The sequence below is a fragment of the Acanthochromis polyacanthus genome, chromosome 20, assembly GCF_021347895.1.
Source record: "Acanthochromis polyacanthus isolate Apoly-LR-REF ecotype Palm Island chromosome 20, KAUST_Apoly_ChrSc, whole genome shotgun sequence".
Lineage (NCBI taxonomy): Eukaryota > Metazoa > Chordata > Actinopteri > Pomacentridae > Acanthochromis > Acanthochromis polyacanthus.
In genome coordinates this window covers 11,875,940-11,901,958 of record NC_067132.1, presented here as the reverse complement: position 1 = coordinate 11,901,958, position 26,019 = coordinate 11,875,940, and the positions used below count along the sequence as shown (strand labels likewise).

The window sequence follows — 26,019 nt, the reverse complement described above, 5'->3', positions numbered from 1 at the left end:
AAGCATTAGACGCCCCCCCCCCCCCCCCCCAACACAGAGCAGATGACCAGACTGTCAAGACCTCAGCTGACTGCAGCCCTGCATCTCATGGAACTACAACACGTTTCTCGAGGCGGCATCATCACAGTGTCCTGCACCGGCATCTCGTCTCCCATGGCTGCTCCACTGATGAACAGTTTCATGAATATCTCAGGCATGAGATATTCATGAAACCGTATGAATGATAACACGGAGCTGTGCAGAAACCAACCATCAACCTTGTAAATAAATCCTTCTCGGCTGGAGCTCTGAATGAGAGTCACGAAGGACCGACTCCCTCGGCTTCTGTCCTGTCTGAGGAACCTTATCCTTTTATCTGTGTTGAGGTTTTAGTGTTCTTTTTTAGAGGAACACTTCACACAATGCCCAATACAACATAATTATTGACATTTTGAAGTGAGTGAATGCCAGCTGTGATGACATTTCACAAACTATTTGTTTGCAGATACAAACTAAAAAATACATGTTTTCTTGCTCTAATGGAATCTAGATGATTAGTTTCTTTCAATAATTGGCTATACTGTTTTTTCTCTCCAACTATTCATGCACAACGTCTTAAGTGGAAACTAAATGTCAAACTGTCACAAGACAATAAGCTTACAAATGGACTCTTGAATGAGTGATGCTAAGATGTGGACACTGAACTCAACAAGAGCAAAGCATTTTAGTGGGAAATCAGAAGGTTTTTAGAATCTTAATACCCTGATCTATATGGAGCTACATCCACATAGATTTCCAGATACTTCAGCTGCAGTGAGACAGTGTTTGGTAAATCTCTTTCATAACGCTCTGCCAAACTAATCTGATATTTTTTCACTTAAACTGTTCCTGACAAGCATGCCTGCATAGAAATCAAATAGTAGAAATGATTTGATAACAAGTTGAATCAACGTAAACTGAAACGGCGATCTTCTGGTTTTGCAAATTTGCAGTTTTACTGCTACTAAAATCTCCAGGCAGTGGACATGGGCGGTACCTTTTCTTCTATTTACTCTCTTCACTGTGTAGTACATTTTCCCTCTGGCTTTGACACCACTCCTCCTCATTATTTGATTATTTTTATTGCTTTTTCCATTTTCTGTTCTCCTTTATTTTCCCTGGCAGTGTAGTTGTCATTTCATGAATCCTTAATGTAAAGTATGAGCTAATGTGGCAATTTCATGTACATTTAGTTGAGTTATTATTATAAGGAAATTGACAAATCACTTTAAAATTTTGATTAACTGACTCAGTGCTGTGAGTGGTTTTTGTCTCATTACATGTGTAAAATGTGATCAGATAGATAGATAGATAGATAGATAGATAGATAGATAGATAGATAGATAGATAGATAGATAGATAGATAGATAGATAGATAGATAGATAGATGAAGTGATGTCACATCCTCGGTGCGCCTCCCCTGCAGTCTGCTGGAACTGAGACATTTGAATATTTCCCCCCCTTCGCTCCAAACTTTTTTTCCTCGGCGCTGCCTTCAGTCGGAGCACCGGGCAGCGGTGGGTGTGATGCCGGTGAACGTGTGGTCGCTGTGTCGCCGTCAGAGCGCTCTCTCTGCGGTTCCACAGCAATAAAAAAAAATAAAAAAAAAGGAAAAGAAAAACACCCAAGGTGAGGTGAGCAGAAGGACAGGAGCTCCATGTTAAAGGACTACACGTTGGAGAAAAGTGACTGCCCGGAGCCCGTCAGTATGCGGGTCCTGTTGAGTGTCCTGTACCCCGTTCTTTCCCTCACCATCTTCGGATTATACCCCTCCATGGTGAGTTCGTTCTTTCATATCATCTCCTGCTCGCTTTTCTGTCACTTGTTTTAGACCGAGGATGTCATTATTGCCATTAACAGCCATTGCGCTGAGCTTGGAGGACGCGCAGAATCTAGTTTCTATACTGTCATCCTCGCACCAGAACACACCAGTTTCCTCTACGGAGCTGTGCCAAACTTCACTCAGAAGTCCTGCAATTTAATGTTGCCTTGTTGACCAACAGTGATGCAAATGTGCTTTCAGACAAGATCTATGGAGCTGTTTAATGTACAGGAGGTGCAACACTTCGGTGTAGGTTTAATGCGCCTGGCTGCGCTGATTTCCATGACAATTAATTTTAACTTTGAATAGTAATGAAGGCTGTGCCTGCAGCCCTGATGCATAAATGTAGTTCCCTGTTAGTAGATTATGACGAATTTACAAATAACCCCTTTTTTATAGACTGTGTTTTAGTGCTGTTTATTTCTTATCTGTGAGAGTAAAAACACACAAAACTTCCACATTGTTATTGCAGTTTTGTGCTTCATCTCTGTATAAAAATAAGATAGGAATATTGCATCAGTTCTACAGTAAGCACATTTTTTCAACTCCTCTCCCTGAATGGCATTCAGTTTCATTGTGTGCAGCACATTCTGGTTTCTGCTGAAACACAGCAATTTCTTTTCTGAATAATCACCTTTTGTTATTCTCCCATTTCGACCACTTGTGGATGTCCTTTTGTTTGTAAGCTGGATGGTTTATAACACAGCAGTGAGAGCGAGTACATAAAGCAACACATGCATCCCACCACAGGCTATCGATCCTTCTGTCGAATAGATGCTGATGCTTGAGCCTTAAACACACCTTCCATTTGTGCCACATAAAGCCAATAATTAAGGAGAGACATGGCTATGTCTCCCACACAGACGACTATCTACCGTTTTTTCTGAATTTAATCCTGTGTTTCTGTCAGGATTTTTGGTTTGTCTTTGTGTTTAACCTTAAGCAAACCCGACAGAAATTGAACGTGCATGTGCAGTGATTTGTACTTTTGTGCGACAGTAAAGATGGAATAACCAAAGTCCATCACAGGTCCCTCATGAGTAATGGATAAATGAAGGTGTTGCTCAGGGTGCAGGGTCATCTGGTGATGAGGGTGTGGAGCTGTCCACTCCCTGGTGCTGAAACTTCACTCCACTGAATCTCTGGCTCTGCCACAGAAATGGAGAAAATCTTCACTCATCAATTCATATGCGGTCTTTGAAACCTTTTATTTCTGCAGAGTGTGTAATGATGCTGACAGGAGTGCACTCAACGGTGGGTAGGGCTTTATTCATAAGCTTGAGATCCTTCATCCGCTACTAGTCCTGAAACAATTGATTAATCAATTAGTGCATTGACAGAAACTGAACTAATAGAAATGTGTTAATCAGTTTATCCTATATGTCTTTCACCAAGATAGAATACCAACTGTGTGCTGGTTACAGCTCCTCAAGTATGAGGATCCACTGTTTTTTCTGCTTTATAGGATTTCAAATGTCGTTATTTGAGTATTTGGTAGTTTTATATACAGTATCTAAAAAAGCAATTTAATACTCTCTATGTTAATCAACTAACCAATAAAAACACTCATCTCAGTCAAATGCATCCTTGATCTGAAAGGAAATTAAAGGTGGCAAATTTAAGGAAAAACCTAAATAAGCAAGTGAAGAAACACGAATGCAGATGTTTCTAGGTGCACTGTATTGTACAATTAAGCAGTTAACATCCAATCATGCTCCCTGGCATCTATACAAATGTCGAGCAGGCCCAGCTGCAGCCAAGCCAACATTTTGAGAGTTTAGTGGTGCATAAGGCATAGGCACTGGTCTACAGAGATACTGGAAAAAGTGATTTGCTTTCATGAGTCATCCTTCACTATATTCTCCACAAGTGGGCAACTGTGGGGTTCACCAAGAGAACACTACAGGCATGAATCCTGGAACCCTACAGTGAAGGGATGTGGTGACTCTGTTCTGCTGTAGGATGCGTTTTGTTGCCTTGGTTTGAGCCCACTCGCTGTGAATCAATACAACATTGTTCTCAGTGATCACCTTTATCCTACGATGAAATGTTTCTATCCTGATGGGAGTGCTCTCTTCCAGGATGACAGTGTCCCCATCCATAGGACACGAGGGGTCACTGAATGCTTTGATGAGTGTGAAAATGATGTGAATCATATGCTATGACCTTCACTGTCACTGATCTCAACCCAGTTAAACACTTCTGGGAGACTTTGGACCAATATGTCAGACAGTGCACTCTACCGGCAACATCAAAGCACCAAATGAGCGAATGTGTTTTGAAGAACGGTGTTTATCCCTCCAGTAGAGCTCCAGAGATTTGGAGAATCAATGCCAAAGAGCACTGAAGTTACTCTGATGGAACGTTGTGCCTCACTGCGACACTTTATGGTGTTTTTTTGTTCCTTTCATTTCTCCCCAGTTTGCATGTTTTCATTATTGTGTTACAAAGACGTCTGTATTCTTCGCATTATATTTTAGCAATGTTTATTCAGTCTCACCTCTGGGTTCCTCTGATGAATATCATTCAGTTCAATGTCTATCTTTGTCTGTTTGTGATTAAATCAATGAATACACCTCTGCCATTGAGGAATATAAGATATTGCTTGATCAAGGGCTGCATATAAATTGCTAGCACCGTCCCAAAGGCCTTCCAGCTTCAGTGTATTATCTAGAAAGGCAAACCTTTTATGGTATTACACTAAGCTGGAATTATTAAGCTGTCACTCACTGCCTGTCAGACCTTGTACACAAGGCTTTGTTCATTTTAGTAAGGGCTGGCAGCTGTAACCTCTTGGCATTTAAGTTTATGTGTTAGTGCTGTCTTTTTTTTTCTTTTATTTTTACCCAGCACTTTCAGTTTAACAACTTTAAAATAACCTTTTTCAACCTGAATTGTCGATAAAGAGGCTAAAGCTAGGGCTAATGGTATAAATTTTCCTTTGTGGTGGTGTGCCATGATCTGGTATGGCAGATATTACCTCTGCAGTGTACGCAACAGATCCCCAAAGAGCCTTTGTGAGAAAATGAAATATTTGCATAGTGTGGTTTTCCCTTATGGTCTGTGCCAGCCGGGTAATTACACAGTGGCTGCTAACGGCACTGTGTTTCTTCATCATGATCAAAATGATGACTGGAATTTGTGTTTTATGATTAAACATTATATCCTGCACCTGGAGGACATATCGATTAAAGAGCAAAGAGAGACTTAATAGACTTCAGGAGTCTGACGTCAGACCGGTGCCAGACTTCAAGTGGCTGTTTTAAATTCAACAGGCGTAGCTTGCCTCAGTAGCAAGAGCTAATAGTGGCAATTTTATCTGAAAATCAATTCTTAGATTTTATTTTGAATCACACTGATTTTATGTAAGCTATCCTTTATGCGTTTTTCAATATAACTCTGTTTTATGAGGTGGTAGCCAGTGTTTAACTGACTTTTTTTGTCCACATCTATAGTATCTCTGGTGGGATGAGCATGTTCGTTCTAGAAACATTAATAAATGGAGGCACTTATGGCTTAGCATTTGTAACCAGTGTGTTTGTTTAGGATGAATTGAGCAGTAGATAGAAGCGCTTTTACATATTTAAGCCACAATAAAAGAAATAATTACTTTGACGTGTGCTTTGTTACAAATAGCGGCGAAAAAGTCAACTCCTATTGCGTTTCACAGAGCATACATAGACTTTAATTCTTCTTGAATTCTTCTGCAGTGTTTGCAAACACCAAATAATGTGCATGGCTGCACTGAACAAAACTGGAGTGTGAATAATGTGAATGTTTCTGAACAATTTCTCCTGGGGATTCAGTTACAACACCAGCGGGATGGAGCTTTGTGTAGGCACTTGCCCTCTGTGTTAGCCAATGTGAGTAGGTGGCAGGCAAGCGTACGCACACCCACATGAACTCACACTCACACACAAAGCCCATTTGTAATATAAATGCCCGGTGTGCCAATTCAGAGAGGAACAGTTTTCAGCCTCAGCTTCTGTTAAAAGGTTTAAGGTCACACAATCAGATTTTGCTCACACTAAAAAAAAACAATGAAGTTAAACTTGCTAATAACTAAATAAAGGTTGGGGAAATCCTGCTGAGAAAACGTTACATCTTCTCATTAATGCCAGATACTCTTCATCATTAATCATACGGAACACAGTAATGCTTCTTTTCAAGTTATCTTGTTGAGCTGAGGTGGTCGTCTGCCAGGAGCTGATGTCATTTCTTGCTTGTTTGGAATCCTTTTTTCACTGTGTATTAGTGTTTTGTGTGGATGATAGACTCGGGGAAATTTGTCGAGCACAGATGCCATATTAAAAGATGAGAGATGGCATGGGCAAACACCTCCACACACAGCAATTCAGCGGTGAAAAAAAATAACAAGAAATGCTGGAGGTTTCATATTTCACATAACCATTTCCACCGGGAGGCTAAATTAAAGATGACACCCTCTAACTATGTGTCAACACAAACAAAGCAAACTGTTTAGCCACAAGACTGCCAGCAAAGTCATTAGTCGGGATGCTGCATGTTTCAAGCAAGGAGGGGGTTGTCAGGGATGATGGGCTGGAAATAAAGAAAGGAAGTCCACTGGTGATAGATGTGAGTGGTTTTTACCGGCAGGTGGGTAAATATGCGGCACTTTACTTGGACTTAAAGATGTTCGAGCCTGTGTGAAGCTGCAAAGACTTTTCTGTCACTCGCTTTGAATGTGGGCTTTAAGACGTATGAGCTGTGAGGTCTGTGGGGAAGGCAGGTTTTGTGAGGAGATCGGCTGAGCTTATGTTTGTCAGGGAAGTGGATCCAGCCTGGTGATTAGCAATAAGACGTCTAAGTAGTGGCAGTGACAGACAACCACCTCTGAGCAAATTTCCGTTTTGGCATTGTGTTGCTTTGCCCTTTCCTGCATTGTAGTCGTCACCATTCACACCAAAACAGACACATAAACTGAGTTAATATTAATACATGTAATTATGAAATTCTTAAAATTGCCATATTTCTATATATGATGATTATGACTCTTTACAGTGCCGTCCCCTTCTTAGAGCTCCTTTTCGTTCCTCTGGGTGAATGCAGCTCAGTTAATAATAAGTCTCAGCGTAATTACAGGAGTTGCGACATGATGTTGAAACTGCATAGTTATGGCCCTCTCCCTGTTCCCCTTATGATTACTGTAATTACAGCCCAAGCGGTTTCCAGATCAGATGCATATCACTGGATGAGTGCTGAAAGGCTGGACCTGAGAGGGATGGAAGACATTTGTGGTCTCAATAAATTTATAGTGTACTCAGGCAACAAGAGACTTTATTAGGGGCCATGCTGTTTGATGTCTTACGAGCACAGATAAAATGTAATGTAACTTATTAGGGGGTGTAAACGGAGAGGCAGATTTAGACCGATGCAGAGAAACTAAAGCAGAGTATACTTTTTTGAGTTTGAGATAACTAAAACTTTATTAGTGTAAAGAAAAATGGATACCATGAAACACAGACTTCACATCTTCCATTTCTTTTAATTAGAATTAGAATTTTTGCATTCCTCTCAGTTACTCTTTGCTTTTCATTGTTACTCCACCAAGGTATGGAGCAGAGTTATGTGTCTGTTAATCTGTCCTTCCATCTGTGCACAACATTAAAAATGGACGAACGGATTTGGATGAAATTTTCACGTCATTGTAACCATGACAACAAATGAATGCTACGTCAGCTGCCTGCTGATGATCACATGATTACAATCCTACTACAAATCGACCACTGCAGACTTATTGCGACTTATCCCTCGGAAGTGATACAACGACTGAGCAGCCTTGGCAGAGTACTGCGCTCTCTGAGTGCTTTTTTTGTTTACCCCTTGATGCCTATCGTCGCAAATTCGCATCATACCACTCTCATTCAGACTGCAGCCAAGATAGCATATCCATTCCCCCAAAGCCGGCTTGTGCATATTTAGTGCATGTCTCGGAACCTTTTGCAAGCACTGGTTTCTGGGAGGACCGGTCAGAGTGAGACCTAATTGTTATATATCTGTTATTATTGTTATATATCTGTTCTATGTGTAATAGACAAATGAACAATCTCCACTTATTTTAGCATTAGTTAGAAAGCAAAAACATGCAAAAGTTTTTTCTTATTTAATTGTAAATAAATTCAGGCATCATGGGGTTGGCACTGCATTTTCTGTTAACACCGATAACAGTTAGCACTCAATGTAGCCAATTAGTTTGTTAAAAAACACAAACTTCAGCTCGCTTTTCAATGTTTCCAGGCAGGTAACTCAATTTAACATAACCTGATGACATCTGTGGAAGATGTCAAGGACCAGGCTTGTACTTGTTGTAAACCTATTATTAATAGTATTATAAATAGAAAAAAAAGTAGATTTGCAAGGCTGCAAAGTGGATGGTGGTTAGCACCGTCGCCTTGCAGCTAGATCTCTAGTTAGAATCCTTCCTGGATTCCTTCCTGGATCTTTCTGCATGGAGTTTGCATGTGTGGGTCTAAATTGTCTGTAGTGCGATTGTTAGTCTCTATGTGTAGCCCTGTGATAGACTGATAACCTGTCTAGGGACGCCCTGCCTTCACCCTAAGTCAGCTGGGATAGACCCCAGCCCCCCTGGAACTCTAATGAGGAACCCAGAGGTGAGATTAAGCGGTGTATAGATAATGGATAGATGGAAAATGTAGGATCAGACTGCAGATTTATTCAAACATATTTCAATATTACTGCTTAGCTTTCATAGTTTTGGTCTGTTTGATGGTTGGCTGGTTGCTGAACACACTCCACACTCATCATGTGATGCTTACTTGTCCAAAAAGCATTTTCCCCATTAGAGCTGCAACTGACAATTCACTTCATTGTGATTAATCTGTTTGTTGATTATTTTCTCAATTATCAATTAACTGAAAAACTATAAACTGTCAGAAATGGTAAATACTGTCCATTAGTGTTTTGTAGTTGACAACTCATCAATTATTTGCTTCATCTCTATTATCCATACACATTGGAGGAGAAACAGCTGCAAAATGGGGAATACCTCCATGAAATTAGTTAATATAGTAGAATTTTGATACAGGAAAGTCAGAATCAGTAGTTTCGGGAGCCAACAGGAGTTTAAAAGGCCCAAAATGGCAAAATATGCCACTAAACAACTTTCATTGGAATAAATGTGGCATCTTGTAGTTTGGTATCCAGCTCTTCTGTGTTACACCTATAGTTATCTCCCAGGACCAGATAGATACTACGCAGTGTAAGCATTAGTCATGAATGGAGCATTTAAAACTAAAGGCAATAGCCTGTTTGGCCAGCTACGATTGGACGATCACTGTTCAGGATCTGGGTTTAGCAAACAGCTGAGCTGACTGTGCATCTGTGGTCAAACAGAGATCAGTACAAGTCTAAAAGTTTAACTGCAGACATCAGTTTTGCTGTTGATTCTCCAAAAACCACAAAATGAGCACTCTCTTCTTATACCATTCATTTTGCAGGAGCATTCAGCAATACAGCGATAAAACAAGTGCACAAGATGAAATGTTAACAATTTCTTCATCAGCAGCAGCCTAGAATAACCTGGAAGAGTTTAGAACTTAGCTAGCAAGCTTCTCTGCTGTATAGTCAAAGTATTTTACATGCCCATGTTTTCTGCTTTTATTTAAAGTAACAACTATAGGCACATTCTCATTAAGTTGCTGAAAGGCATTCTAAGAAACAGGAAATCATTAACTGAAGTAAGAGGGTAAGAGGTAAGTGTAGGGAAAGTAGTTACAGCAAATAAATTGCAATATAGCTTCAAAGGACTCTTGAAATGCACTGAACATATTAATGTGATGGTATTTAAGAGTTTAACGCTGGATTTAGGTGGTATACGTGGCCTCTTGCTTTTAGGATGGTGCTTGTAGTGGACAATCTTCATTCTGACACCACTGTGGAGCATAATTAGAAAAAGGAGAGTCAAAGGACACGAAAGAGCAAGAAATCTTCAGGTGAACATCCTTTGTTGCAGCATTTTGTGAAATGTGACCGTGTCTAAATCTGAAGGTTCTGTGACATTAATGTGGCAGCGATGTCCTTTTCCACAATTCAGCTTTCTTATGCAATACTAATGAGTATGCTCTCACTTTTCACTGGGAAGCTGCCAACACATGTGCATGCTGATGACACACATTTGATTTTTTCATCTTATTTTGGCAGACTGCTGCACGAGAATTACTCACACGATTCCAATTACAGGACCTCCTCATGTAAAAGTAATACTCAACAAATGGGTGCTTCAGATTTTATGAAATGCGCGTTCTTATCGTGCTGTTTTTTTAATTTGGGCGACGCTAATTCAACTAATTTACTGCAGCAGAACTGTTGAATGTGGACGTACTTCTCCTGAAATAGAAGATTCCCATCGTGGCTTTCTCCGACCTCGCTTTATCTCAGCGTACCTCGAAATAACTTCACGTTTGAGCTCTGTCACAGCTGCTTAGTATTCCGCTTGTGCTTGCATGTACCATTCGGTGTGGCCCAGAGCTGTCCACTGGCTTTACTTTACCGATAATGTTTGATGACTGTTTCATTATCATCCTCCGTGGTGCTTATGACTGACATGCCATCTTGTTCAGTCAGAAGACTCATTAAGGCACACCCCGGAGAAGAAGCACAAGGGTGTGAACAAGATAATGCTGTAGCTCATTCAGAGACATTCACAGACTGTCTAGGGCAGAATGTGCCCAGCTCCTGCAGAATTATCTATTCAATCTCCTCTTCGCTGGGGTCAGGAAAGGCAAGAATGTGGCACGCCTCTAGGAAATTAATCTCCCTGCATGCCTTTCACCAGAGTCACATCTGAGAGAAACGATGGCTTTTCTTTTTTGGCTCCGTCTTTTCTCCCTCTCCCTCCTTCCCTCTATAGTATGCAGCACCTCTTTGTCACTGGCTTTCGGGGACCTTTCTGGTCTCAGGATTATTGCTGCCGGTGCTGCTCTTGCTCCTGTGTTTAGGGGTGTTGCCATTTGTCACCGCCGTCTTAGACGTCTGCATCAGTCTGGTTACGGAGCTGGCTGCACATGCAGGTTCATCTTCCCCTGCCATTAGAGCTAAAATGTTAACTCATTTAAGCGGTATGATCATCACTTACAGTACCGACATGCGCATTCCACTTCACTTGCCGCCAATACCCTGGTGGCTTTTTGTTTGGACAGGTTGATAGATGACTGGAGAGATAGCATCTGTTTCGGTCTCTGTCTAGTGGCAGGAGGGACGGCAGCATTATTGTGATATGAAAGTTGGCTTTATTGGCATCACTGCTACCTAGATTCGTTTCTAAATGAGTTAAGGAGGCTTTTATTAGAGTTTTAATGTCACAAAATGCCAATGTTAACCTGCTAATGTTGAGGACAAGGGGACTTGATTACCAACTCTGATAGAACTGACAATTTAATACAGTAATGACAAAGACTAAAGCAAAAGCATGTGACCGGGAGAGCTGTTTCCAAGCTATCACCATTGTTCTGTGAGCATGTAGCGCTGTGGAGATGCAGGAGACACTTGAGAAACTGCCATCTGAGACCGAACTTCCGTCACAGCTCCATATTTTACGCTAAAGTGACAAAACAGTAATGACAGCTTATCAGTATTAGACTATTTGTGGCCTCCCTGCAGCTCCAGCTGATACTGCTGAGGGAGTTGGGTACCACTCATGCTATTTATCTAAGCTGTGTTTATAACAGATTGATTTCTGCCCCCGCCGCCGACAATCTTTTAATTTTTTAGCTCCAGTATCTCACCTGTGGTAGTCCTCTGAGGAGGCCAGACTCAGACTGCTGCAGCATAGCAAATTGAATCAGCCATCATGAAAACAGCTAAAGAAATTATATCAAGAGACCAAGGCTATACACAGCGGGGTGGAGATTCGTTTAGTGCAGACAGTCAGCTATAGTATATGGACTTGCTGGGAATCTTGGCGCCAGCTGAAACAGATCTACTTAGCACCAAACAGAATCATTCCTCTGCCAGAGTCCAACTGGGTTTTGCATTCAGGAAAGCAATAAAAAAAGAGAGCAAAATATCTTTTATCAAATTAGAAGTGCTTTGATTTCACAGAAATGTTCTGCAAATATGGGAAAAAATACTGGCATGGGAAATATTTATATTAAAAGCAAGTCATTTCAAATCTAATGGAAAATAAGAAAAGATAAGAAAAGATTCTTTTAATTGGAACCAATATATAAGAATTGCATGAAGCCAAGCAGCCTAATATTCCTCCCCTTTCAGAAGTGTTTTCAGAACTGTAATCATAAATTGCTCATGGCTATGGCTGAGGACAAAGGAAGTGATTCGAATCTAATGACTGTGGCCAACTCTCCCAGACATCATCTACTAACTCAATCTCACCATATTACCTATATTAACCTATCCATTCCCTTTCACTCCCTCATCAGCCCCCTGTGTCTTTCCCTCAGTCAAACAGAAAGGTTAATGAGGACACAGTTAATACTAAGTGTGCAGGAAAAGTAAAACACATGTTGATTGCAGAATAACAAACAGAAAAGAGGTTCAGTTAGGTGTGTAATTGGCAAGATCGCTGTCTGCTGAGAAGAACATGAATCATATCATCCTCAGGCAGGTATTCATTATCATTACTGTTTACGCTCTGTAGGTGCACTGTTGACTTTGCATGTTTTTACCGAGTGACCCATGATTAGGAAAGGCAGGTCTACATTTGTACAGCATGATGCCTGCTATGAGCAAACAAAGCAGAGATGAGAATAACACAGGCAACTGCAGCGGTGACTCTAATGGAACTGTATAATTTTATTGACAACAGAGAAGAGCACATCTTTAATCATCTAAAATATGTATTACCAGGACCAGTAAAATACATAGATGTGCTGTTTTAAATTCAGCAATTGCACTTAATGAAACCGGTGGAGTCAACGAAACAGGCAGGAGACAAGCAACTCTGTCTGACCTTCAGTTCAAATAGTTGTAGAAGCTAATTTAAGTGTTAAAGTAATTTGGAAAACAAAGACTTAAGGTTTGTCTGAAATCAACCCCTTTTTCCGTCATGCACTTTTTCCCATATAGTGAACACTCAATATTTAGCAGTAAATTCATCATCATTATTTTTGCGTTATCGCTTCATCTGTTGACTTGTACAATGGTAACTTTTTGACATATGTTAAATGTTGCATTGCATTTTTAGAAGAAAGTGATCATAACAGCTTCAACAGAGGGCGACTGGACTTCATCATTTTTGGCTGCTGAAGATATTTCGCCTTTCATCCAAGAGGTTTCTTTAGTCTTAAGTTCTGACTGCTGGAGAGACACAAGTGTTTATTTTAAACTGCAAATCACATGGTTAATGGCCTGTTTATGACCCAAAAATCACATATCCAGAGGTGTGGATGGTTGTGAAAGTGCCAGGTGATGGATGACTCAGGGTGTTGATGGTGGTGAAACTTTATGGGGAGGAATCTCAATCTTAAGTACCTGATAAGTGGTGTCATTGACCAAGTCTACTTTTCTTCTACTGAAAGTCTTTGGATTACCAAGGCCTGAATAAATGAGAATCTATGAGCATGACTTGATTTTTCCCTTGGGGAATTTTTAAAGTGAATATTAAAGAGGTTACATATACATAACTGCCCTTAAAATAGTGGACATTAAGTTTAGTTCACTACATAAAAACTGGGAAATGATTCTAAACACGATCAAAGACATTGTCAGATCTTCAAACATTGAGGGGGTTTCCCCAGCTCAGAATTCTTTAGATTTCCACCCAATAACATCACCATTTTCAGTTTAATTCAGAGTAAAAATCATGAAACATTTGAGTGACTCTGATCACCAGAAGGTTTTTAGACAGGTGTGTAGGCTGATTTTCTCGAAGGGAAATCAAAGAAACCAAAATGAGTGCAGTCTTAGTTCTCATTCAGCCTTGTTATTTTTATTCATAGGAGTAAAATCCAAAGAAAAACAAGAAAGAGCTTCAATGTTGATGAAGCTGTCATATGTTAGACTGCATGTTGCCAGTGGTTTATCCAGGTCTGAAGACTGACCAACCCTGGTCTCATAGCTTCTGCTTCTGTTGTGTTATAAGGGCACTTTTAGACTGTGACAAATTGGAACTGTGACAAACCATGTTAACTGTGCCTTGTAAAAAAAAATGTTTGAGAAGTGGCAACTTTGGAGTAGCTGACTAGTTAAAGTGCCCACTTCTGCACCAACCCGAGCTTGAAGATGAAGCAGTGGCACAACAGCAAAAAGAAATAAGTCTTCATCCACCTCCTCAAGACTTACTTGCACCGTGTTGCTGTTATCCTTTTTTTTTTTTTTATTGAAAACGCTTCCTATATCCCAGAACTAGCCCAAAATTCATTTGCAATGTCGTATTATTTTCATCGATTTTAATAATCCTAATGACACATGGATAGATTCAGGGATATAGTTTGGGGTTTTTTTAGATCCAATGCAATTCATAAAACATTCTGCAGCCTCAGATGCTCAGTTCTAGAGACAAAAATGCATTAAAGGAAAGCTTAAGAGATCATCTATAGAATGGTGTAAATATCAACACAGAATTTCATTGCAGTGTTTTTTCCCTCAAAACCACAGATGTCAACATCATGATGGGAAAAGGTCAAAACATCACCAAAGTACGATGAATTCACGTAGTGTGCACCATGGATATCTGCTCCATCCATCCATCCATCATCCATGAGATATTTTGTCCTGAAACTGTTAAGTCACTATCATCCAAACTGCTGTCCAGAAAACTAAGTTTTTTAAACCATTTAATAAAAATCTCAGCCTTTTTACCTTGTAACTTATTAGGCTAATTCAAGCACTTACATTAAAACTGGTCCTGCAGTGAAAACAACCAACCTTACGCAAGCTACATGATAATGCAAAAAAATGAGTATGTCAAATCATCCATCCACCGTCCATTCTCCATACACCGCTTTATCCTCACTAGGGTCACGGGGGGTGCTGGAGTCTATCCCAGCTGACTCGGGCGAAGGCAGGAGACACCCTGGACAGGTCGCCAGTCTGTCACAGGGCTACATATACAGACAAACAATCACATTCACATTCACACCTACGGGCAATTTAGAGTTATCAGTTAACCTCAGCATATTTTTGGACTGTGGGAGGAAGCCGGAGTACCTGGAGAAAACCCACGCATGCACAGGGAGAACATGCAAACTCCATGCAGAAAGATCCCAGGCCGGGGGATCTTCTTGCTGCAAGGCGAAAGTGTTAACCACTACGCTACTGTGCAGCCCATGTCAAATCATATTATATTAATAATATCTCTGCTTCTTTTCCTGTCATCTGGTCATTTCTTGTTGGCCTGAAGGCTGATACAGTTGTAAAGCACAATACTATAAATGTCACTCGCTAGGCTTCACTGTGGCAGAAAAGCTTTGAGTTCAGTCTGGTCACCTGATAGAAGTCCTGCAATAGCAAGGACTAGAGGAGGGACTGAACTTGTGTGGAGCAATAAAAGTAATGAAGCAATGATCATTTAATATTAGAGGCTGCAGTCAGTAAGTCACTTTAGATCATCTAAAAAGAAATGTTTTTTAAGTGACAGACCAATATTATAACCCTCTTGGGAGACATGAGCACTTATATTCTAGAAAATCTGACCTTTCTCAGGACTGTGTGTGTATTTTATGACACACATGTATGAGGTAGAAATACAGGCGTTAGTATTATTGTGTTATTTCTTTGCTACTAGATTTTAGAGCACAAGATGATTCCAAAGAACGGTATGTATTTGTTTTAGATCCTTACTGTGAAAACAATACAGAAAGAAATATAATAAACAGAGAGGGACTGGTTTGGGACACAGAAAGAAGCCAGAGTAAGGCAGGTAAATGTGTGGAAATCAATTTCAGTGGCATTATTAGATTTGACACAAAACCCCGTCTTAGTTTGATACAGTAGCATGTGTTTGAAACACCCGTTCTCTGTACATTGCTTTCATAAAGATATGTCTGAATCTCTCAGGAAGTGAGATCTGTTGTAAGCAATCTAATTCTGAAACTCTAGATTAAAATTAATGTTCTTTCATTACTACAGGATTTACCTTTTATTTACCTTAAAGTAAATTTTATACCTCTTGGTTTTATTGTGCATTCAACATTTCACTGTGTGCATATTTTCTGTGGTTTAATGCATTCAGTCTGAGAGTGGGAGGTTTTGGAGAGTTTTATTTTGTAGTGAAGTGTATTGTTTAAGAGCTGAGAGATTATTGCAAATCCTCTCTCCTTGCAGAGTCATATGGGGATAGTCACAGGATCAGCTGTGTCTACTTTAGCTTAGGTAATATCTCCGATACACTTTTTTAATAAAGCCTCAGAACATTAGTTTTTGTTTTCATTCATAGGCAAATGATACACCCTGAAGTTGTTTCCTGGTTTCTACAGTCGACATATGGAATACTGGCAGAAAATACTGTCTGTTGGCAGCTTTACTTCAAAAAAATATGATGACTACTGTATGTCAGCCTTTAAAAAGCCATGAGTCAATCCCTGGCAACCGAAAGACTGGGAGATGAAGAAGAAGAACAACAGAGGAAATACAAATGCGTCTTAGCAGCCGGTTATATGTTTGTGTGTGCAGCCCATGCGGTATGCGACCACTCATGCAGTTCTGTGTGTGATGCCTGTGCAGAGAGCAAAACTCTGCTGGGCGACTGGGGAGAGCTTTGAGCTGCTGGATGCTGTTTTGTAAGGATGATTAACGACTAGACTTTGGCGTGCAGCTCTGTGAAACCATTGTAGCCTTGGAGCACGATCTTCCACTATCTATCACACTGAGAGACAGAAAATATTGAAAAATTCGTTTTTGTCTCATCAACAGCACAGTTTCATAAGGGAAGTGTAACATTGTTAAGCTGAATAAGGACCTTGTTTGTTTATGTATGATTTTGCAATGGCATATTAAAATTCATTGACAGTTACTCTTTAGAGCAGGTTATATGCCTTTATGTCTGTGCTCTCATGCTTTAGTCGATTACTTTTAGTCAATCAATATTTCATAATCAATAGTAAAGCATCAGTGAGACGGATTGTACTGCCCTATTTTATTTACTCTCTGTCTGTTTTTCTTCATTTTCTCCTCAGTACATGCTGGAGCCCTGCCTGTTTACCGCTCAACTCATCGTCTTATGCTCACACTCTTTGTGTTTCTCTGTACTTCGTCGTCAGCATTGTCCTATTTCCTTTGTTTCATCAGCTATTGTTTACCTTCATAACCACCTCTTCAACACTTTCGTCTATGCACAGCCCTCCTCTCCTCCAAATGTACCTCTTTCTCCTCTGATATGTCACTTTGACTTTAATGGAAGACACGATTTACCCCTCCATAAATATTCATATTCATACAAAGGCATCTTCAGACTTGCTTGTTTGTGTTTGTTTTGTTCATTGAAGAGTCAGCTAAGTATCTCTTTTGCTAGAGAGTGCACGTTCAAGGCCCTATTAAAGACTGAGAAAATTTTTTTCACAGTTTTACCGAAATTACTTCTCAGTGCACTGTGTTATTAGAATGGACAGTCTTCTCTCATTGACAAGACGTTGTGCATTATTTTGAAAGAAGCACACACTTCTAACGTAGTCTTATAGCAGCGCTGGAGTGTGCACAGGCTGTATTAAGAGCGATTCTTTATACACAAGGAGCTTGGAGAGAATCTTGACCTTAGCAAAACCAATAAAGAGCACAAGAGTGAGGAATGGATTACACAGTAAGTATGTTGGCTCGAAATGTGAGCTGCATATGTCAGCATGTTGTGTTTACTAGCTTGCTGCTTACAGTATCAGCTCAATGCAGCGTTAGTGTTACTTGTAGAGCCAAAGAGAAATTCTCAGTGGGGTTAGAAAGGTAAAAAACAAACTTGGTTCACAGTAAAATGTTACAGGGTTGCCTGCATTCAGGTTTTGTCTCATGCTAAAGCCCTTTCTTTATGTAAAGAACTTTTTTATAGGATGAACCGGCTCTCTCTGCACAGGCTTATCCCACGTTTCAGCATCTATTGTGATCCACAGACATCACAGAAAGCTGAAAAGGCGCAGTTTGAGTGGCTTTAGCTGCATGCACGAAGACCTCTTCAAAATGACAAACCATGTTTTGTGTGTTAAGTTTCTCCTCCACAACTGTTTTGAGTTAAAGTGCCTATAAGAGTGCCACTTGACGTGCTGAAGAAAAAGGCTGTAACAGGTTGGTTTAATGAGACCCACCAGTAATAAATCTGATCTACGTTTTGTAGAATTTAGGAGATGATGTTTAGTTTGTTGCCTCCAGCCGTTTGTAAGTGTGTCTCCTCTGAGCTCATTAAATATGTGCAGCTTTCATACAGCTTCAGAGTCTTAAAAAAACAGGACACAACAGCAGTAGCTTCTTTAATTACTCATATTCGTTGCCAGACAGGATTGGTCAGGGTCAAACTGAAAAAACACAATCTGTACTTTTCCTTACTTCAGACAGGTGAGCTGTCACACACAGGGTCACAGTTTTTAAGCTGCAGTTAACCATTTATTACACAGTGCTGTCCTCATGTTGACTGTTGAGCTCCATCGCAGCTGTTGGGAAATATTTTTTATTGTCATGCCAGTAAGACTCTAACATCTAGTTTTCTCTAGACAGGGAAAAAAAATATTGTGGATTTTTCCACTTTCCTGCTTAAATTCAGAGTCCCACAGTATTTGCAGGAGTGATTGTTGTATCATGCACATTGAGGCTTCCATGTATGGCGTGTGGCCTCTCTAACCATCAAAGTAACCGTCAAAAATATGGCAACAGGTAGCCTAGTATTAATGAAAATATGTATTCTTGTAGCTGTAGACAGATAAATAACTATTACACAAAGAACAAAATAAGACTTTGTCAGCAACATAGACAGGAGATTAGGGTTTGTTATTAGTAACTGAGCATTTGTGGTCTACTGTGTTGTGGTACATAAAGCTTTATGGAAGTGAACTTTTCCTGCTCACATAGGCTGTGTCATCCTATTGGAGCAAATTTGCAATATACCGCTTTCATTCAGACTGCAGCCAAGCTAGCGTATCCATTCCCTCAATGCTGGTTTGTGCATATTCAATATGTACCTCGAAACCTTTTGCAAGCACTCGTTTCTCATAGGACCGGTTGGAATGGGACATAATTATTATATGTCTGTTATTATCATTATGATATATCTATGTATCTATGTACAATAGATAAATTAACAATCTCCACTTATTTTAGCATCATTTGGAAAGCAAAAATGCAGATAAAACGTTTTTTTATTTAATTGTAAATTCAGGTTTCAAAGGATTAAATGGTCAGTTGGCCAAAATTACTAACAGTGCCAATTAACTAAGCTCTGGTAGTAGGCTGTTTATTAAGTCAGCTACCACCAAACCAGCCCCCTGGGACCTGGATCTGGGATGTTGGCAACCCTGACATTGCAGTACTATGTAGTATTTTTCCACCAATTTGTCCACTGTTTATCAAATAAAAATCTCTCACATGCCTATAACATTTTGAATTCTTATTTTCATGTAATCTACTGCAGTCTTTAAACATGACATCATATGAAGCCATCAAGTGGTTTGGTTTAACAGGCTTCTTTTTGTTAAACGGTTCAAGATTGAAATATCAGCTGCGGTCTGGGCTTCAGGTAGACCTGAATTAGTTGCCTAACCTTGGTTGATAAAATCTGACAGCCAACAGTTGGCAACTACAAATTAGCCTGATTGTGTCTGTTTCTGTCTGAAATCAAAGACTCCATATACGAAATTCAAATGGAAAGTCTCCTGCAGTTATGATACATACATGATGTGAGAATGACTTGAAAGTTGCTATAGCAACCACATGGCTTGTCCTGAATTCAACCCAACATGATCAGTTGTGAGCTGCAAATGAATGGGTGTAGTTAGTAAGACAGTATGGATAATGACTTGTTTTCCCTTTAAGCATCAGAAAATTCTACGAAACTGAGCTCCCTTTTGTATTATTGAATACGTTAGCTATCATTTATTATGAATCTGAAAGCTGAGGGACAGACACCCTCCAGGCATTTTCGAGAGAAGATAGCCATATGCCCATAAATTCTGTTCATAATCCATACCAGAGAGATGCCTTGACTCTCTGAACTTCTTTCCAAAAGTATTCCTTCTGTATAACTTTAGTTTCCCCTTCAACTTTTTCTTAGCTGTAATCCTATGTACTTAGAAGGAGAAACTGCCAGCCGCCCAGATGCCTAAATGTTGGCAATAAAGTACGTACTCATTTGGGGATGGAACTAATTAGTGTGTTTAGTCACAGAGAAAAGCTGCATGTTTATTAGCGTTGGGCTTAAAAACATTCAACATCAAAAACAAAAGCATTTTGGATAGTTAAATTGCCATTTCAGAATTTGTCTCGGATGAATTTATGTTTCATTGCAACCTCATTACTGTAGACAGTAAATGAAAACCACATTTAGCCATGGGGTACAGATTTTCTCTCACACTTTTACACGCTGTATAGCATGTTCAATTTATAAACTGTATCATTATATCAAAGTTAAAATAGTTCATTCCTGTTTGACCAAGATGTGTAGCTGTGCTAATAGTAGCACTGTCAAGGTTATTTCATAGTGGGTATTCGCGGCAGCGTTTCTTTGTCGCTGTATGTAGAATTACTAATGAGTATGAAATCCGTGACTGCAGCGCTTTACATAATGTAATATGTGGGTCTAACTTTAGTGTGTGTGTGTGTGTGTGTGTGTGTGTGTGTGTGTGTGTGTGTGTGTGTGTGTGTTTGCACTTGTAGACTATCGGCCCAAAGGAGGGCTGGCAGGTGTACAGCTCAGCCCAGGATGCTGATGGGCGCTGCATCTGCACAGTGGTGGCACCAGAACAGAGCCTCTGTTCCAGAGATGCCAAGAGCAGACAGCTCCGCCAGCTACTAGAGAAGGTACGCACATGTAAAGGGGGGTTTTACCACCCTCATGCAGTATGCATAAGCACACACACTGTTTGGTAAAGGATAGGAATGTTGATGGCGTCTGTACAAGTTTTATTTTTGTTTTTATGAGGAGTGTAATCCTCCTCTTAATATTAGCTGTTTGAGGATGTGCATTCATCACAGGTACGCTGAAGCTAGGCTTTGCCATTTTTTTTTTCAATAACAGCCTGTTAGACATTCAGGCACGCAGGCAGCCTCACCGGGGAAAACCCATCAAAGTGCCTTTCAATTAGTTGCCGTGAAAGGAATGAAAGAGCGAAGGGAAGCCATCATCTGTTCACTTGCAGCATTAACCATACCATGCTATGCTATAGTACTAAAAGGCCAATTTGTGCAGAGGACTCCATTTCACATGATTATGTATGTTTTACTCTAGGTGCAAAACATGTCTCAGTCCATTGAGGTGCTGAATCTACGGACTCAGAGGGATTTCCAGTATGTCATGAAGATGGAGAACCAGATGAAGGGCCTGAGGACCAAGTTCAGACAGATTGAGGATGACAGGAAATCCGTCATGGCCAGAAATTTCCAGGTATTTTGTAGCATTATTTAATAAGAACCTGGTGCAATCAAATGCTCAAGGCATCAACCACATTTAGGTTTTATCTTTATTGTTTAATGCGACACTGACTTCATAAGTGCTATTTAAATAATAAACATACTTTCAAGTGTTATGCAGCTCAGTCTTTCTGTCATGTCTACCTCAGCTGCAAACATTTAATTATGGCATTTTCTCTTCAAATCTCTGTTGTTTGAGGTCTAAATTAGTGGCCTCTGCTAATAACTGTGCACCACAGTCTTCTTTGACATTTCACTATATGTATAGAAATATATAACATATTCACTGCAAAATATCCAGAAACTAATTCAGAAAGCACCTTCTTCTTTGATTCTTTCAGAGGTTGTTTTGCTGCCGTAGCTTCCCTGTGTGGATTGCACTGGACAGCTGGTATGGGAGTAGGAATATCTCTGTTGTGGCAGGTTGCCAGACACTGAATGAGATGGAAAAATAAGAGTGTTGAATAACCACCGACTTAGAAAGAAGATCAGAAATAAAGCCATGGTGGACCACCAATGAATTTGAATATCTTGTGAATATTGTACAAGAGTACATACATAGTCTGTTTTCTTGTGTTTAGTAAGACTAGACCTTTTTCTTATAACAGCGTTAGTGATTTCTGTCATTTGAAGCTGTTTGTGCCAATGTGGTGCCATGAGACACTGTAGCAAAAATGGATTTCAGGGACATTTTCCAATCAGTTCCCTTTCCTTCTGTCTCCTAGATACATGGGTGCATTCTTTTTAGAACAACTATTTAACGTGTACTGAAGCATCGTTTGGTCCTTTGTCAAACTCAGTCAAACAATCTGTATTTTTGTCTTTTCCTGACCGTCACACCTGTCCACATTCTTCCACTTCACTCTCTGTTCCCCATTTCTGCTGCTGCTGCTGCTGCTCTCGCTTGTGCAGGAGCTTAAGGACAAGATGGACGAGCTGAAGCCGTTGATCCCCGTGCTGGAGCAGTACAAGATGGATGCTGCACTCATCTCCCAGTTCAAGGAGGAGATCAGGAACCTGTCTGCCGTGCTGACAGGCATCCAGGAAGAACTCGGGGCCTATGACTACGACGAGCTTTATCAGCGAGTCCTGCGATTAGACAGCAGACTCCGCAGCTGTATGGGCAAATTGAGTGAGTGGTGCACAGTACAAGTAGCTAGACGAAAGGATAAGTCACAATTCGTTTTAATATTATCTCAAGTAAGCTAATAGAAACTGCATGTGTAAGTGTGGAGTGTTGGCTGCAGTCTTATCAGAGATAGCACTGGCAGTACTACTAGTACATAAATACTAGCGCAAATAGCAAAAGAATAATATTTGCATGGTGCCAGAAACTGTCAAAGCCATATTGTTGTCATAGTAACAGTGTTTTTACCCTCATACTGTACTGCTGGGTAAAGTAACCAGTGGGGAAATGTAAATAAAAAAGTACACTGCATTGCTCAGCAGTCTTGTGTGCTAGACTGCAAAAAATGTCCTTTTTCTTTATTTCAAGGAACCTGCCAGGCTACTTTTGGATGTCTACTTCAAATGTCTTAATGTTTTTTCTTGTTTGTTTGGTTTCTTTTTTTGCTTTTTTGCCATTACATCCCACACTAACATTTGCTTCCTTAAAAAAAATGTGGTTAATGGCAATGTGATTTCTCTAGATTTCATGCCAGAGAAACAAAAAAGAAGCACGGTTGTTTTTGCTCTTGTCAGCTGTGCAGTGTATTGACTGCCTTTGACAGTAAATTGTTTGAGAATCATTAAAAGATGGGAGCTGAGAGTAACATGCCGTATCTAATTGCTTCATACTAGGCTGGAAAGGAAGCTGCTTGTGGCCTTAATATCTAAAATCACAGCACTAGTTCTCCAGGGTAGTCGTTAGGATATTAATTAGTCAGCTGGCCAGGTTTCCAATTACACTGTGACTTTCACTCAGATCTTTTTTTTTTGTGCCAACAAAGTGAAAAACCCCAAAATACATTAACATACTTTAACGCTTTTTCTCTGTTTTAGGACTGATTTTCATTTGGTAATTGTGCTAAATGCAAATCTGTTGTAGTTTGCCAATACAATTAGCATGAAGTTAAAGATTTTCTTTATGATACAGGAGGTCTGCATGTACAAAGAGCTTTTTATATTTTTTGTCTTTCGAGTGCCCTAAAGAAAATAACATAGTAGACATGAGATAGCTGAGTTGCCTTTGGTTACATACAGCATTTGCACCATTATGCTTCAAGTTAAATAAAACAGTTCACTGCTGGTGCTATCTTAGTATGCACACAGGGCACACTCTCTGGTGGCACAGGCATGAAATTGGCTTGAGAAATCTAGTTAGAGACAAAAACCACCACAGCATATCTTATCGCTGCATTTCTTTATTAACAGCGTGTGGGAAATTAATGAAAATCACTGGACCTGTTACAATAAAGACATCTGGAACCCGGTTTGGGGCATGGATGACTGATCCTCTAGCATCAACCAGAAACAACAGGGTGAGTTATGAGAGCAGGGGGCTGTTTTCCAAGGGTTGTGCAGTGTGTGCTGTATCTGTGTTCGCAGAGATGGTAGAATATCACAACCACTGAAGAAAGCACTGACTTTCATGGAGTGGGTTTTAATCTTAGCAATTTGACATGTGACAGATTTCAAACTTTAAACTGCAGCTTTTACATACAATAATATCAAGAATGATCTATTTTTAGATAATTTATAGATAAGATACGATAAGATGAGAAGATAAGATGGAACTTTATTAATACTGAATGAAATTCTTGTACAATGTGATTAAATGTGGTCATTTTGAAACAGTTAAGTAGAAATTTTGTTGATTGATATGTTTGGCAGACTGTATTCTAACTGTTGATTCTCTTCCTTCTCGCTGATACAGGTTTGGTATATGGACAGTTACACCAACAGCAAGATTGTGCGTGAGTACAAGACGATGGAAGACTTCGTGGCAGGAGTGGTCTCTCGAACCTACAGCCTCCCATTTAAATGGGAGGGAACCAATCACATTGTCTACAACGGATCGCTTTACTACAACAAGTACCAGAGCAACATTATTGTCAAGTACAGCTTCGAGACGGGCAGCGTGCTGGCGCAGCGAGCTTTGGAGTTTGCCGGCTTCCACAACATGTACCCCTATACATGGGGGGGATACTCTGACATTGATGTCATGGCTGACGAACTGGGAATGTGGGTTGTGTACGCGACCAATCAAAACGCCGGAAATGTCGTCATCTCTCAGATCGACCCCGACACCCTGCAGGTCCTGAAGACTTGGACCACCGAATACTCCAAAAGGAATGCAGGCGAATCTTTCATGATCTGTGGGACGCTCTACATCACCAACTCTCACCTGTCTGGAGCAAAGGTTTACTACGCTTACTCTACCAAGACTTCATCTTACGAATACATAGACATTCCTTTCCACAACCAGTACTTTCACATCTCCATGCTTGACTACAATGCCAGAGAGAGAGCACTGTACGCCTGGAATAATGGACACCAGGTAATATTTAATGTCACCCTGTTTCATGTCATCAAAACTGAAGATGACTCCTAAACGTGAAACTTTACCAACCACAACTAAAGCACCATCATTTGTGATACAAGGACCTCCTAATTAACCATGTTTTCTTTTGTCAGAAATGGATCTTTACTTGCCATTACTTGAACTTTTCTAATTTGTGGCGCTGGATTCTTGGCTGAATTGAGCATGGGCACCAATGACTTAATACTTTACTGGAAAACATACTATACATTTTTTACACTTTTCCATTGCTGCTGATCAGACTGGTATGCCTTATTTGCTAAGTATTGGGTCTGCCAACTGAAAACTCTCGATAGCTTTTGCATGAATGTCAACATTTTGTCTGCAGTGATTTGCTATAATATATGGCTGTGTTTTGTTGCAAATCTGTGACTTACTTACAGTGTTTGCTTTTTGTCTATTTAAAAACCTATTTAAAAGTATTTAAACCTTTAAAGCAGCCTATTGCATATTTGCTACCCTGTAAAGTTAGCTGGTTATAAAGTATAGCAGCCATTCTTTTAAAGATGGCCCTGTAAAATATTGCTGTTACGTATGTCTCTGTGAAAGAAGAACATTTGTATTTTTTATAAAAGAAACCCATAGGAGGATATCTGTGCATTTTCATTAAAATTAAATATTGTACATTTCATTAAAATGGTTTTGACTGGTAAAATGAACATCTCTTATGATCTGATGAAGAAGCAGCTCCCTGGGCCATTCAGTGACCTCAGCCTATTTATTATTATTCCAACCATGAAACTGTGACTCTCCCTCTGAATATTATCTGTCTTGTTTTGGTTCTTTCTAGCCCCATGATAACTTGTATGAATTGCCAACACAACGTCCGATTATTACTTTCACTGAGTGCGAATTCTGCAAAAGTTAGCAGCATGTTATATGCAGGATGTCTTTATTTCTCTTAGGGCTTTCTGGAAAATAGGTCATATGAGAACAAAAACTGTTACACTCTAACATACATCTTCAACGAGAAGTGGATATAAAAGCATATGTACACTCGGGTGCCCCAGTAGCGACCCATAAACAGGGGCTCTATTCCTTGACGCATGGGTCATGGGTTTGAATCCGGCTCATGGTCCTTTGCTGCAGGTCCTTCCCCCAT

At 40.0% G+C, this 26,019-nt stretch overlaps 1 protein-coding gene across 1 annotated transcript; it reads left to right on the top strand.

Moving 5' to 3' along the window:
• Nucleotides 1-1,462: 1,462 nt before the first annotated feature.
• olfm3a (olfactomedin 3a) lies at nucleotides 1,463-25,576 on the top strand. The gene is made up of 6 exons (XM_022200256.2): nucleotides 1,463-1,795; nucleotides 20,624-20,767; nucleotides 21,195-21,350; nucleotides 22,289-22,508; nucleotides 23,750-23,856; nucleotides 24,252-25,576. The coding sequence occupies exons 1-6, from the start codon at nucleotides 1,676-1,678 to the stop codon at nucleotides 24,927-24,929; spliced, it is 1,425 nt and encodes a 474-aa protein (XP_022055948.1). The 5' UTR covers nucleotides 1,463-1,675; the 3' UTR covers nucleotides 24,930-25,576.
• Nucleotides 25,577-26,019: the final 443 nt, after the last annotated feature.

Bases quoted from the DNA above. Each gene is read 5' to 3' on its own strand.
- olfm3a (XM_022200256.2), top strand. From the start codon at position 1,676: ATGTTAAAGGACTACACGTTGGAGAAAAGTGACTGCCCGGAGCCCGTC. The intron at 21,351-22,288 runs GTATTTTGTAGC...TCGCTTGTGCAG, and splicing joins TCATGGCCAGAAATTTCCAG to GAGCTTAAGGACAAGATGGA. The intron at 23,857-24,251 runs GTGAGTTATGAG...TCGCTGATACAG, and splicing joins CATCAACCAGAAACAACAGG to GTTTGGTATATGGACAGTTA.